Here is a 15261-nt window from a genome sequence, read left to right as displayed (position 1 = left end):
ATCTCACCTAACAATGTGTTATAACAGAGATAGATAGCTTGGCTTTCAGATTGTGTTGGACTTCATTTCCTTTGATGCTTAGGCACCATAAGGACAATACAGACCTTAACCACTGACTTGCCAAACTGATAAATCAGTGTGTTGTACATACCTCCCAACACTGCTAATGGACAAAGAGGGACACTTTCATTTTAGTGGTGTGATTGTGGGTATGGACAGGTGAGAAGTTTTAGGTGACTTACTAATAACTATTTTTGATACTGCAATGTAATATAAAACACGAACAATGTATCCTATTAACAATATGGAGCTCCTAGAAAAAACGACCCAAAATAGGGACTGTCCCTCTCAAATAAGGACACTTGGTTATGGAGAATGGCTGTATGCCTGCATAAACCACCAAACCCAGATACCAGGCTGTGTGTAATAATAATAATAATAATAATAATAATAATAGCAGCATTTACCTGTGTGCATTAATAATAATAATAATGATATTCACATGTTAGGATTATTTCCCTTCATGTCTGTGTTTACCTGGATCTGCGGCCTCTCCTCTGTCTCCTCCCGGAGCTTTCCCGACTACTGGAACGAGCCTGGTGCTCCCTCCTCCCCGGACTGCCATCACTCTCTGAGCTTGGCGGACGCCTCTCCTCACTGCTCGGTACTCTGCCTTCCCTGCTACCAGACCGGTACTGTGTCGGTACCTTCTCCTCCCGGCTACTGGACCTATATGTCCTCCTTGCTTTCTCCTCATTACTACCGGACCGGTACCCTCTCGGGGCCTTCTCCTCACTGCTACAGGACCGCCTCCTGCCCGGAACCTTCTCCTCACTGATACAGGACCGCCTCCTGCCCGGAACCTTCTCCTCACTGCTACAGGACCGCCTCCTGCCCGGAACCTTCTCCTCACTGCTACTGGACCGATATGTCCTCCTTGCCTTCTCTTCGTTACTATCAGACCGGTACCCTCTCGGGGCCTTCTCACTGCTACAGGACCGGCTTCTGTCCGTTACCTTCTCCTCCCGGCTACCAGACCGATATGTCCGCCTTGCCTTCTCGCTACTTCCGGACCGGTACCCTCTCGGGGCCTTCTCCTCGCTATTTCCGGACCGGTACCCTCTCGGGACCTTCTCCTCACTGCTACAGGACCGTCTCCTGTCTGGTACCTTCCCCTCCCGGCTACCGGACTGGTATCCTATTGGGGCTTTTTTCTCCCTACTACCAGAACGCCTCCTGCCAGGTACTTTGTCCTCCCAGTGTCTCCTAGGTGCCTTGTTTTTACTGCTACCGGACCGGTGTCCCCTCTGTGGTTTATCCACCCTGTTAGGCGACCGGTTCCCTCTTGGTGCTCTGTCACGGCTATTAGACCGATTCCCTCTCGATGCTCTGTCCTCCCGGTTAGGCGACCAGTTCCCTCTTGGTGATCTGTCACGGCTGTTAGAACGGTTCCCTCTTGGTGCTCTGTCCTCCCTGTTAGGCGACTGGTTCCCTCTCGGTGCTCTGTCCTCCCTGTTAGGCGACCGGTACCCTCTCGGTGCCCTGTTCTCCCTGTTAGGCGACCGGTACCCTCTCGGTGCCCTGTTCTCCCTGCTATTAGACCGGTTCCCTCTCTGTGCTCTGTCACGGCTGTCTGACCGGTTCCGTCTCGGTTCTTTGTCACGGCTATTAGACCGGTTCCGTCTCGGTGCTCTGTCACGGCTATTAGACCGGTTCCGTCTCGGTGCTCTGTCACGGCTATTAGACCGGTTTCGTCTCGGTGCTCTGTCACGGCTATTAGACCGGTTCCGTCTCGGTGCTCTGTCACGGCTATTAGACCGGTTTCCTCTCGGTGCTCTGTTCTCCCGGCTATTAGACCGGTTCCCTCTTGGTGCTCTATCACGGCTATTAGACCGGTTCCCTCTCGGTGCTCTATCACGACTATTAGACCGGTTCCCTCTCAGTGCTCTATCACGGCTGTTAGACCGGTTCCCTCTCAGTGCTCTATCACGGCTGTTAGACCGGTTCCCTCTCAGTGCTCTATCACGGCTATTAGACCGGTTCCCTCTCGGTGCCCGGTAAGGGCTGTTACACCGGTTCCCTCTCCGGTAAGTGTCCCTCCCCGGACTGTCCGCCCGGTTCCCTCTCCGGTAAGTGTCCCTCCCCGGAATGTCCGCCCGGTTCCCTCTCCGGTAGGTGTCCCTTCCCGGACTGTCCGCCCGGTTCCGCTCTTTCCACCTGCAATCTCGGGATGTCCTGCGATCACTGTCCGAGCTGTCGGACGAGGCCGGGCTGCTGCTGCTGCTATTACTGTTACTGCTGCTGCTGTCGCTGTTTCTCCGCTTTTTCTTATTACCGATACGGCTGCTCCTCGGCGGAGACCGTGAGCCTGGCGACATGGCTGAGCGGGGTCCTCGCTCTGGAGAGGCGGCCTGGGAGATGCCTGCTGGGAACTGACACGAAGAAACGGCAATTTAATGAATTTACCGCGATCATTTCACCTCAGCGTGTGAGTGGGGACGGTCAGATAAAACACTGAACTAAATGCGTTACCGAACCTGCCAGGAAGTAGCTAGGAAGTAGCTAGGACAGCTAAAAGGTCCTTCCAGGTTCATGCCAGCCGCCATATTGCTTGTGGCAATGACCCCGGAAAAGCTTTAACAAAATAGCATACCTCCCAAGTGTCCCTATTTAGGAGGGACAGTCTCTATATTGGACTCATTTCCATCTGTCCCTCTTTTGTTGTTGTGTATAACAGATCTCCATAGCAATAATACTCCCAGTAATGTGTATTTAAATTAAAATAAATGTGTAAAGAAATCAGTCAAATGTGTAAATAACATACATTGGTTTTGTTCTGAATTACATTTTAGTTGCAGAAATTAGTAAGTCACCTAAAATGTCTCAGAACAGCCCTGCCCCTGGTCACACTGCCAGCAACACCCCCCCTTAAAATTAAAGTCTTTGTCCATTTGAAATGTTGGGGGGTCTTGAAGCATTCCTCCCAACATTGGTCCTCTTGAAATCAGGACTGGTGGGGGCATCTCCATTGATGTGAACCATGTTACTAGCGACGTGCACAATGTGTGGCCTCATCCAAAACGCCAAAAAAGGACATGATTTCAAGGTCCTGTAAAGCAGTCCCAAATGTGTTCCTAGGACCATGTAGAGCAGTTCAGTGGGACAGTCCCTATTTTAGGGTCCTGTCCCACGGTCACAAATTTATTCCAAAGGAGGTGTCACATGACAGCATTAGACAGACCCGTGTTGTGCAGTGGGCACTAGGACCATCACAAACACCTGTTGGCACAGAATTTTCAAGTGCCTCTCAATCCAACAAAACTAATTTAAAAAAAACAAAAAAACTTGCCCCTCAGGGCCCATCCACCCCTGTCTAATTTGCATCATGGATCCGAAACCAATGCCAATGCCAATGCCAAACCAATGCCGGGGACAGTCGTTAAATTACCAGTCCTCAGGCAGCCTCAGTCTTTCCCTCTCGCGAGCTCAAAGAAGAATACATGGTTTGTACCCTGCGGAGGTACAGACCAAATAACTAGCCCCCTCTCCCACTGCAAGGTAATAAGAGGGAGGGCAAGTAAATGTGTGTTTTGTTTTTTTATAATTATTTAAATTAATTATTTACATCCCTATCCTACACCCTATATACACACAAACACACTACATATCTGTACCCAGCGATGTATTTGCCGTGAGGCAAACAAGGCATTTGCCTTGGGCGCCACTTTCCAGGGGGCGGCAAAAAACGCCGCCCCCCAATGCCCAGGCAAATACCCTTTTAGCCTGGAGACAGATGGCTAGCTGAATTCCAAGGCGGGAGCGCTGATTTGTGAGCTCTCTCTGCTCAGCTCCCTCGCGCGCCGCAGAGTGATGCTGGGAGCTGGAATATGACGTCATATTGAGCTGAGCAGAGAGAGCTCACAAATCTCACCGCCCACCTTGGAATTCAGCAAACCGCCCAACTACCTGCATGCTTGCCTCCCTCCCTGCCCAAGCAGCCCTGCCAACAGCCCCACTGGACCCCAGGTAAAAAATATCTACCAATCTCTCCCAAAGGTATGGAGGCTGCGTAGATTTAAATAAAAAAATAATCTGTGAGTGTTGGGGGGGGGGAAATGTGTGTGTGTGTGTCTGGCTGGCTGGCAGTGTGTGTGTGTATGTCTGTCAGTGTGTGTCTGTGAGTGAGTATGTCTTTCAGTGTGTGTCTGTGTGTAAGTGTGTCTGTGAGGGAGCCTGTGTGTCTGAGTGATTATGTGTGCCTGTCAGTATGTGTCTGTGAGTGATTGTGTATGCCTGTCAGTGTGTGTGTGTCTGTGAGTGTGTCTGCATCATTGTGTGTGTATGTGAGTGAGTCAGTGATTGTGTGTCAGATTGTGTCAAATCAGTGTGTGTGTGTGTGTGTGTCAGTTTATCTGAGAGTGTGTCTGTCAGTCAAAGTGTTTGTGTTAGTCTTTAACAGGAAGAGGTGTGTCATGGACAGGAAGGGGTGGGGCAAATGTAAATTAGAGGGTGCCCGAGTTCCGTCATGCCTAGGGCAGCACAGATCCAAAATACACCGCTGTCTGTACCACCTATAAAATAAGTACTCCCCTACACACACACACACGTGCACTACAACCCCTATAAGTAAACACATACTAAAGCCCCTAGATACACATACAATGCAACCTCCTGCAGCCCCTAGATACACACACTTTACAGGCCCTATAAACAAGCACACACACACATACTTTACATCCTAGAAACACACTACAGCCCCTAGCCACACATAGTACACCACAAACAGGCCCCTATACACACACACACACACACACTGCAACACAGTCTCTTCTACAAACATGCAAGCACACACATAAAACACCTCAGGGAGCACCCCACACTTTCACAACAGCCTCGTTCCTCTTTTATTCTCTGGTATCCCACTATTGGGGACACCAGAGACAAGTTAGTGGCAAACGCAGCGCATGCTTGCATTGGGCAGGGGAAAAAAATACAGGACATTAACTCCACCTCAGAGGACTGGATGCTCTGGATGGGCATTACACCAACATACTGATTTTTAGGGAGGGGGTTGGCGTGCTTGTCATTGGTGATGACATAACAAACCCTTTTCTGGCTCCGCTCCTAGTGGGCTGCTCTGCCTTTTTCTGAAATTTTGTCCCAGTCCAGCCCTCCTGGCTGGTATATGTCTCTTTAAAGACAGACATGATGCCACTGATATTTTAATTTTATTACTAGTAAGTGGCCACTCATCATAATAATAATGCTATTGAACAAACTATTGTATTTGTTGGCTCAATGGTAGGAACCTAGGGTGTGCTATATACTTTGCAACAAAAAGCAAACCTTTTTCACCAGAATAATTTATGGTATGTACAAATTGCTGCAATAGTTTTTTTGTGATTTTGATTCACATTTATTCAACAGAAGCAGATTAGTGAGCCACATTGGATTGCGCAAAATTCTTTGACCTACTTTGACATAGTTTGTCAAAACAATACAATATTTGGCACTCAAGTCCACCAAAAGTAATCTTCCTCATTTCCATAAATGTGGATTCGTAATAACTATTAAACAATTTAACCTAAATGCCAATAGTAATATTGGGATCAAGGGGCTATATTGAATTTGAGCCAAGTTTTAAATTCTTAAAGCATTGTGAATTTATAGGGATCTATGTTGAATTGCTGTATATGAAATATAAATGTCATACTGTTTCTTAAAAATGTTCTCTTCTAAAGCTGCTTATGCAACAGATTCAAACCTTTCTGTGAGGAGCGATGTTACAGCCTGTATTCTGATTTGTTTAAGAGAAGTAAATAAGTCATGTGGTTTGGCAGCCATTTTAAATTATACAAAAACATTACGGTGTATTTTTCAAATAGCTTTAAAATAAAAACTGCTATGTTACAATTACAACTCTTTAAAAGCAGTGTGGTGATAACATGGTTTGTTCTGCCATTTGCATTGTGGAGCCGATATTTGTCTACATGACTAATGATATAAAATCTCATACAGATTGATAAAATATATCTGAGAACATTGCTGATTAAAGGGACACTGTAGGCACCCAGACCACTTCAGCCAATTGAAGTGGTCTGGGTGCTGTAACCCTTTTGCACTTAGTGCTGCAATGTAAAGCATTGCAGTTCCAGAGAACTGCAGTGTTAACATTGTAGCTCTAAGTCTGCCCTCACAACGAGAGGGCTTCAGGAATCCAAACGGACCACAGCATCATATTTCCCCCCATAGGAAAGCATTGAATAATGCTTTCCTATGGGGAGGTCTAATGCGCACGCGCCCATTGACGCGCATTAGGTCTCCCTCGCCGGCTGACATCGGCGGGGAGGAGCATGGGCAGAGCCTGACCCAGCCCCGAGGGACATCGGCGCTGGATTCAGGTAAATGGCTGAAAGCGTTTTTAACCTGCTAAGGCATGATTGTTATTTTGTCCTGTATGACTGTATGTTATGTGTTCTGCATATTGGATTATGTGACAGTTTAAAAAAACAAAAAACCCTATTATATTGTGTGTATAAACATATCTTGATTACTTATCTTGGTGCAATATATGCACATGTACTAAATCCAGGCTCATATACCTCCATTGATGCTTACAGTTATAATTTTACCTTTTTCTTCTGTAATGTTTCCTCTTCCAGAGTTTGTTTTTCTCTGTCCAAAATTGCACTGCTTTTCCATCTTCCCACGGATTAAAGAGAAAATATTTTCTCTAGGTCAATACCCCTTTAATGCATTATAATAAATGGCTCTTTTAGGCACACTTCGGCTTGTTGTCAGTTCAGTCTTGTATTAACCAAAATTAAAAGATCACTTATACAAGTTGGACCTTCTGAGACCAGATCCATCACCAATAGATCCACCTATCCACCTAAGAGGAACCACCTGATCTTGAAGATCTACAAGAAGACGCGCACACACTATCTGCAGTTACACTCTGAACATATCTTAGTTTAGAAGACATGGATTCTTTAGTTGTCTGAATTATATAACATTAGTTACATAGTCCTATGCAACCCAATTATAACCTTCAGGCTTTTTGCTGTAAACACTGTATTTTCAGAGTTCATGCAGTGTTTACATTACAGCTAGGGATATCTCCACTGGTCACTCCTCAGATGGCTGCTAAATGTGCTTCCTGGGGCAGTGCTGCACAGTCTGACTGACATTCAGTGTCTCCATCCTCTGCATGGAGACACTAAACTTTCTTCATAGAACTGCATTAATTGGCAAGGGCTGTGTTTTGCTTGTGCTCTTCTGTCCCATTGACAGTCTCAACAAATCCAATGCTTTCCTGTAGAACAAAACTTCTGATTAGGTCAGCCAAGCATGCAGATCAGGGGTAGAGCCAGCAGCAGCAGACTACAATAAAAGCAAGATTTAGCTATATTTATGGTGGCAAGTGGAGGCCAGGAGGGCTAGATTGTGGTTTTAACACTATAGGGTGAGGAATACAGGTTTATGTTCCTGACCCTATAGTGTTTATTTAATGTGTCGCAATAACTCATTTTTGCACTCATCATGGCTCATGCACTTGTATCCTTTCTGTACAACTTCGATCTACATAACTGCTTAAAAAAATACTAACACCCCATAAAAAATGTTTTCTAAATCAGGTTGTCACGGGGGGCAGAGGTGTCTGGAAGCCATCCTAACTTTAGGGGTTACTCCGTTTTCCAAAAATGTTAACATTTGACAGCCCTTCCACCCGGCCCCCATCCACACCAGAAATATACGCCTGGTGTCAGCAATAGTAAGTACTATCACTCTCAATAGGCGGCCAGTGGTGGGCTAAGTGTGTTGGTTTCGGCCACAAAGCACCTTCCTAGAGCGGAAGGCGGGCCAGGAGAAAGCGGTTTGGGAACAAATACACGGTTAAACCACTGAAAAACAGTTTAACTCCTGCCTCAGTTACAACTTGATTGAGATAAAATTGCTGTGGGATGGTAGTGTTCCACTAAAACGGTGGTATTATAAAACATTTTCCAATATGTAAATTAGCTCACCATACTGATGCACAGTAAAAACACACACCAGATATAAACAGAACAAAATGGCTTTAGATTTATTTAATACAGTACAATTCTGGTAATTCCATATATTATAGCAGCCATCAGGGAAAATAAAGACAATCACCATGAAACAAGAACTCATACCGTATTATTTACATCAATATACAACCAAAAGTATTTTTTTGGAGTTATACGAACATTTGTTGGGCCAGACATTCCAAGTTTATGTTATCCAGCCTTTCGTTTCATGATCACATCAAAAATACTCAAAAGGAAGATGTCATAGTCACCATACAAACAAAAAAAAAACACAAGAAAACATTGTCGTTCTGCCAAAAAAATAAAATAAAATGTATATTACATAAAAAAAATGCTTCAGTGTACATGAAGTGTTCTCAGGTAAAGAAATAATTTATGGTAACAGTCCACACAGACCAAAAACAATATATATATGTATATCTTTCATCCATTTGATTAAAAATATAAAATAACGCACAACCACAACTTGTAACTAAAAGTGACGATTTTACGACGCTAGACAATGCTTTAATGCAGCAACTCTTGCTTTCCATGTACTTACATAGAGCGCACCCATTTACTGAGTGCGTGATCATTCATGTGGAATCTCAAATGTTCTCCCTGTGCAATTAGTACTGACACTTTAAAATTAAACATATGAACACTTGAGTGCTGGGTTTCCCCTTTACCAGACCACAAAGCTCCGAAGCAAAATGGATAAATCTAAAATGTTTAAAATAATTAAAATAAAACAAAACCACAAAGTAGACGTGCGCGCGTGCGGATTTGGGAGCACAGTCACGAAACAATTACAGTATCGGACGGGATGTAACAGAATGGGAATGGTTTGAGATTGACGCATTGCAAATGGTGCTTTATTGCGTTGCAATATATTATAGTGTGCGCTGCCTTCAAAGCAGATTTGTTAAGTGGTGAATGTAATTGCAAGTCTGCTAATAATTATAACATTTGCATCAAAACAAAAAAAAAAAATATTAAACACGATAACGGTAATCTGAAAATATCTTTCCTGAGCAAACAGGAAAGCTTGTGAATGAGTGCACAACTGATGAAGAAATCATAAAATGAAAAATAAATGTAAAAATATTATATAAATACTTGAGGGAAATGGTTATAGTCCTAATCAAGTGCACAGAAGAAATCCCCCCTCTCCCCCCCATTGATTTTTCCAGCAATACTCGACGTGATAGCCAGTTCACCCCCCTGATCCCGTGTTTCCAGTAAACTCATTTATATTTGCGTTTTCCCAACTACCCTATAAATTAAGGTTCCATCATTATAGGACTTTGTGTGCAGAATTCAACCACCCATTATTTTAAAAAGTCTTGCTTCAAAAGAATATTGAACACTATACAGCTTACACTGGAGATGTAGCACATTAATTTTAGGCTAAAGCTCCCACACGTAAAATGTAAACATCAATTTATAATACGCTAAAAAGAATGCAGGAAAATGATCCTTTTAACTATTGGACCCCTAACCGCAATCTAAACAGATTTATGTTAAAACGTAAAGGTTTCACAAGGGTCAATGGCTAAAAACAAAGACGACCATCCACTGCAAACAATTCTTACAAAATGTAGTAAAACGAACCAAACACTGAATCTGGTTCTCGGCCAGCCAGGCGTTTTTCGGAATTGTAGCAATAGACGGAATAGTCTGGCTTGGCCTCCAAGTTCAAACACTTCTGACAGCTGCCAGTCAGACACACTGTAAACATGGTAACGGAAAATCGAGGAGCAGGGAGGAAGCGGACAGTAGGAATATATATATATATAATATATGTATATATCATATACTGGTGTGCCTTGCTCAAAACCTTTCTAGCAAATCCATGGCTGATACTTGTGTCCTTTTTCGATCCTCGGTGTAGTTTTAATAGCCGGGCAGGGAGAAAAGGGCTTGCCCTTGATGCATCTGTATAGTAATTACTGAAAGAGATAGACAGAGAGTGTGTATTAAACGGAGGATCTAAATAGACAAATTATAAAGATGGGTCATAAACACTCAAACACCATGCAACTTACTCACACACTACCAATGTCCTTGGGAGCACTATATAATCAGTTTTTTAAAGGGTTACAAGAAAAAAATCCAAAAGAAAAGAAAAAAAAACTGAAAAAAAAGGCAAATTTAAAGGGACACTATAGGCTTTAAATCATCTTTAGCGTAATGAAGCAGTTTAGGTGTTTAGATCATATGCCCCTGCAATCTCACTGCTCAATTCTCTGCCATTTAGGAGTTAAATCACCTTTGTTTCTGGTGTGCTGTCCTAGCCACACCTCCCTTGGCTGTGACTCATAAAAAATAAATACAAAAAAAAAATGGTTTCATTTTCAATCAGATGTTAACTTGCTCTAGAAGTTTTTAATCTCCTGTTCTGTAAATTTACCTTTAATCACACACAGGAGGCTCCTGCAAGGTCTAGCAGGTTATTAACAGCGCAGCAGAAAATACATTTTAAATTAAAGACTGTACAATAAAGGATCTTTAAACATTAGATTTATCTTTACAGGAAGTGTTTAGAAAGTCTGTGTAAGTCACATGCACAGAGGTGTGACTAGGGCTGTATAAACAAAGTGATTTAACTTCTAAATGGCAGAGAATTGACCAGTGAGACTGCAGGGGCATGATCTATACACCAAAACTGCTTTATTAAGCTAAAGTTTTTTTGGTGCCCTTTAACTTTAAAGTTATAACCTTACATACGAACTATAAAAGACAAAAAGCCCACTATCACTTGATTAACATCCTAGATTGAAGTTAGCTAATTTCATTGAACCCTGATCATCTCTTGTATCTAGTATTTTATTTCTGAACCAAGGCAGAATATGTTGGCCATATAAAAATGCTGATAATAATAATGCAAAGCTTTGTTCAACTTACAAGGAATTTCAGCTTATACAAATATATTCTGCATTAAGGGTATCAAGAGCATCAAAATAGCACCCTCTAGAGGCAGAATGAAGGAATTGTCCCTTTTTACTGATACAATGTTACCAAAATTATCTTTCCACACAATGAATTAGACATTTTCCACTTTTGTGAATTATGATGTAGGAAGTGAGTATCTGCAAACACCCGGCCACCTTTAGGTACGGGAACCTCTTCCTTTTTGTTCATTGAACAATAAATCCTTTACAAGAAATCCGTTTTCCCAAATTATCAAACTCGTCTGCTTACGGTACCAATTGTCGCATTAGTGCAGCCTCAACCTACATATATGTAAAAAGTGATCTGAAAAAGCACGTACCCAAGCCAGAAGCCTTACCAACACACCATGCCTAGCTTTAATGAACACGGATACATTCTGGACACATATTAATGCTGTAAGAGGGGAAAGGGGGCAATAATAAGACGGCAGTGACTGGCTGTAAAGTGGAGTCACAACAGCAACTCAGCTCATACTTCTCTCTTATTGGTTGAGCCAAGTACATACTCAAGAGTATGTCTAATAAGGAAGTTGATTTTAGAAAGAAGGGGTGTGGCTAAGTGGAGAGCGTTACAACACAGAAAACTGCAAAAATGGAGAAACACAGAGCATGAATATAATGCACCTAAAAGGGTTAGTCCAACGCTTTTTAGGTGGAGGACCTTAAAGGATAACTCTAGTGTCAGGAAAACAAATCGGTTTTCCTGACACTATAGTGCCCTGAGGGTGCCCCCACCCTCAGGGTCCCCCTTCCGTGGCGCTGAAGGGGTTCAGCCACTTTCCTTATTCCAGCGCCGGGCTCCCTCGGCGTTGGTGACCTCTCCTCCTCCGCTGACGTCAGCGGAGCCGAATGCGCATGCGAAAGTGCCGCGCATTCAAGCTGTCAATAGGAAAGCATTTCTAAATGCTTTCCTATGGACGCTCTGCGCGATGGAGGCATAAAAACTGCTATGTTTGCATCTGCAGAGTTAAAACCTGAGGGTCCTGGCACCCACACCACTTCATTGAGCTGAAGTGGTCTGGGTGACTATTGTGTCCCTTTAAAAGTGCGTTAGAGAAGAAGCCGGTCATTGGACCAATTTGCTGGCTCAGAGCGCATGTGTACACTCCAGGCCGGCAAGGGAGGTGGGAGGGTAGATTTCTCCTAATTCTTAACTGGCTGGAGGTTGGGAGCGAGAACGAATTTCCCCTTGCAGGCGCTTTCCCTGCAAGGGGAAAAAATTGTCTGTTGCCAGCTTCCTCTGTGCGCTAAAAACAGATTTTTTTTTTATGCACACAATTGACATTATTAGCCGCGGACTGATTTGGGCTGCCAATGTCATGTGTGTTTGGGGTGCAACTAGTCTCCAGCACAGAAGTGCAGATAACACATTATGTGCTGTGTTTCAGCAAATCACTGAAGTGATCATGGTGGTTGGAGTAACCCTTTAAACAGATCCTCTGGGAACCAAACAACTTCATAAAAATGAAGTTGTTACGGTGCCAGGAGGTCTTTGGTGCTGGATTGCTTTTAGCAGTGAAACCGATTCATGAATAGTTTAAGCCCCAAGTCTCTTCTCCAGTACTGCATCGCTCTGCCGCCTAAAACCTTCCCTTTCGGTAACTCTTCAAAGCGGAAGCCACTGATTGACTTAGAATGGCTAACTGTTGTTCTAAGCTATTCAGTAGCTCCACGTTTACAGTGAGAAACGTAGGTCTTTTTCTCAAGCCGTTTTGTGAATGGGCAGCTACTGATTTCAGAAAGCGGATGTTGGAGAAGACAGAGCGAAATGTCGCTGGAGGGGAGACTCTGGTTTAAACAGCTTAACCCCTAAAGGTCAGACAGTGCAAGGGAGCTCCTGGCACTATAACAACTGAATTTTGATGAAGTTGTTATGGTGCCCACTGTGTTTCTTTAAGTTGAATTAGTGCCTGAAGTGTTTTTAACACCTTGACAATGGCTACAAACTCACTGCATTGGTCTGTTACACCACTCGGAAGAGAATATAACTGAGTAAATTATTGAAGGACTGCAGGATTACGATGCTGGACCACATGTGAATATTTAATTGCACCAAGAGTGTGGGGGCAATAATGGACCTTTAAATATGCGGAGATGGTCATTTGTACGTTGAAAGCATCTGATGAAGACATATTTCATCGAAACGCGTTATGCTGTACTTTTTATTTGGAATTGTTTATTTGGAGAGTGCTTCTCTTTTTTCATGCATGTAATGTACTCTTGTTCATGTAATAAATGTTAAATACTACTTTTGATGATCACTGTATCTCCCTTTACTTGGAGGTATTTGGAGGAATGCTGTCTGACGAAATTTGAAGTATCTTTTGACCGTGTCTTTCATACTTGAGCCAATATTAGAGGCTCGAATAAACGTGAGTGGGTTGACATTTACTTAGCAGAGATTACCCTTTCTGTGCTCTACATATTACGCAATGTTAATTTTTGTTAAGTTTGTATTATTTGTATTATAGCCCCAGAAGTTCTGTGTGCGCCTTCATTTGGTTTACTTGGTGTGTTTTTTAGGTAAAATTTGGCGATTAATTTCATGGGCGATTATAGCCACATTATATGGTTTGTTTGTTTATTTGTTTTTAAATTCTTTATTTTATTTGTGCTTGGAATAACAGTAAGCGTGCAGAGCCACAACAGCTGCTGCAAGCGTAGTCGTAGCATTGTACATTGCAGCATTTCAAAACAGCACATTTTTTATAATATGGAATTAACAAGTTCCGAGGTATCATCGCTTTGTAGTGATTAATAAACATGCTATAATACGAAGTAAGCGAGCTAGGCAATCTTGGTAAATAGTAAGTAGCAAACACGCTAACATGCTAGACTGGGTATGTATACAATAAAAGTTGTTGCTCTTAAGCGTGTATGATTATGCTAAGTATATTAATAAACAGGCTGGTCATGCTTGTCTAAAGAGAAGTCATAGAAGTTAAACATTAATGCAGGCATAGAACGGTAAACGATATACGACAAAGGCCTTACTCAGTAGTCGTTAGCCCTGTAACAAGATTAATAGGCCAGATTAAGTTTTGTAAGGCTTATACATTGCATATGCATTTCGTTTAATAATTATAGTTAAGTTAGTTAGGTCAATGCAAATCGTGAATAACATAAGTTTTTTCTAGATTAAATGCTTGATGGGAAGCGTTGTGAAATGGAAACCTGGGCTTAGACATATTAACACATGTTATAGTTTAAACTGAGAACCGAGTCTTTGTAAAATTTGCTTATCTGAGAGAGTCCAGGGTTAGGCACGACATCCGTGTGGGTAGAAGCGATAGGCGTCCCGGTGAAGTGTAAAGGTAGGCAGCAGGTTAGCAAAGGTTAGTAGACTGCGAGTTTGTGTTACAGATGAGCGTTCAGCCCACTCCACAGGGTGAAATGGTGTTGTAACATATGAGAGCCAGTCCATCAGGATGAGGGGGGAGACCTTCTTGACCTCGCACTTGGCTGGGGGGCTGCCCAGCTTCCCCTGTATGCCTGCTCTGACCAGCTGGTCGCTTGGCCCCCCGTGTTGCGATTCTCCTCCTGCACATCCCGATTCCAGGTCGCTTGAGTGCCACTTATCTTCGGCCCGAGGCTTTGACGGGGGCCCGTACCACATTTCCATTGACCCCATCATCAGGGTCATGGGCCCAGGGTTCCACCGGGTCCCAGCTATTTCCCTGGGTGTATGGGTGGTGGCAGAGAGCTACCTCTGGGTGAGCTCCCAGCTCGGAAGAAGAGTGAGGTTGGTCACTGGGTGTGTGTAGGGTTCGCAGCACTCTGTGGCCTAGCTCCGGTGCTGGTTTTCCTCTCGTGCATTTGCTCGTTGGCGGGGGACATTTTCTTCCGCGGCGCCGTCGTGGGGCACTGTGTAGCCGAGGAGTAAGTAGCTTGTGGCTAGGTTGCTTGGGTTTCTCGGTACTCATGTGTGCGCTCGGTTTGAGCTGCCGTGCCCAGTTCTCCAGCTTCGCCCAGAAGGCTGCAAAAATAGCGTTAAGCCTGGCTGAGTAGTACGGCATTTCCGTGTGGCAGTCTGATGTTTCGCCTGATGTGCTTGCCGCTGCCATTTTGGGTTCGCCACGTGCTCGGCTGCCCTGGTGCTGCGGTTCACCGAGCTGTGAGTTCAGCCCATGACTGCTTCTCCAGTCGCTGAATGTGGACCGAGATGACCCCCATCGGTCCGGGGGGGGGGAGGGGGGTTGGAGGTGAGAGCCCTGAGGGGATCCATGTCCAGGTCAGTCAGCACGGGAGCGGCCGTC

At 44.0% G+C, this 15261-nt stretch overlaps 2 protein-coding genes across 8 annotated transcripts in view; both read right to left on the bottom strand.

The window, feature by feature from the left end:
• Window positions 1-2519, bottom strand: part of CACTIN (cactin, spliceosome C complex subunit) — a 38079-nt gene extending 35560 nt beyond the window's left edge. Inside the window, exons 1-3 of one of the 3 annotated variants that reach the window (XM_063455956.1) lie at window positions 1131-2518; window positions 769-1016; window positions 538-729 (exon numbers count right to left, since the gene is read on the bottom strand). In XM_063455956.1, coding sequence (XP_063312026.1) covers window positions 538-729; window positions 769-1016; window positions 1131-2378 — 1688 coding nt within the window. In that variant the 5' untranslated portion in view covers window positions 2379-2518. Of the gene's footprint in view, window positions 1-537; window positions 1017-1130 lie in introns of all 3 variants that reach the window. The other 2 variants (XM_063455957.1, XM_063455955.1) reach the window with 2 other exon arrangements.
• Window positions 2520-8061: 5542 nt separating this feature from the next.
• The window catches only part of PIP5K1C (phosphatidylinositol-4-phosphate 5-kinase type 1 gamma), a 43457-nt gene continuing 36257 nt past the window's right edge, over window positions 8062-15261 (bottom strand). For all 5 annotated transcript variants that reach the window (XM_063455949.1, XM_063455951.1, XM_063455952.1 and 2 more), the window contains one exon: window positions 8062-10003. In XM_063455949.1, the coding sequence (XP_063312019.1) occupies window positions 10001-10003 (3 nt within the window). In that variant the 3' untranslated portion in view covers window positions 8062-10000. The remainder of the gene's footprint in view (window positions 10004-15261) is intronic.

The sequence above is a fragment of the Pelobates fuscus genome, chromosome 5 (genome assembly GCF_036172605.1).
Source record: "Pelobates fuscus isolate aPelFus1 chromosome 5, aPelFus1.pri, whole genome shotgun sequence".
NCBI classification, from domain to species: Eukaryota; Metazoa; Chordata; class Amphibia; order Anura; family Pelobatidae; genus Pelobates; species Pelobates fuscus.
Note: the sequence above shows the minus strand (reverse complement) of the source record. Positions and strands in the feature narration are given on the sequence as shown.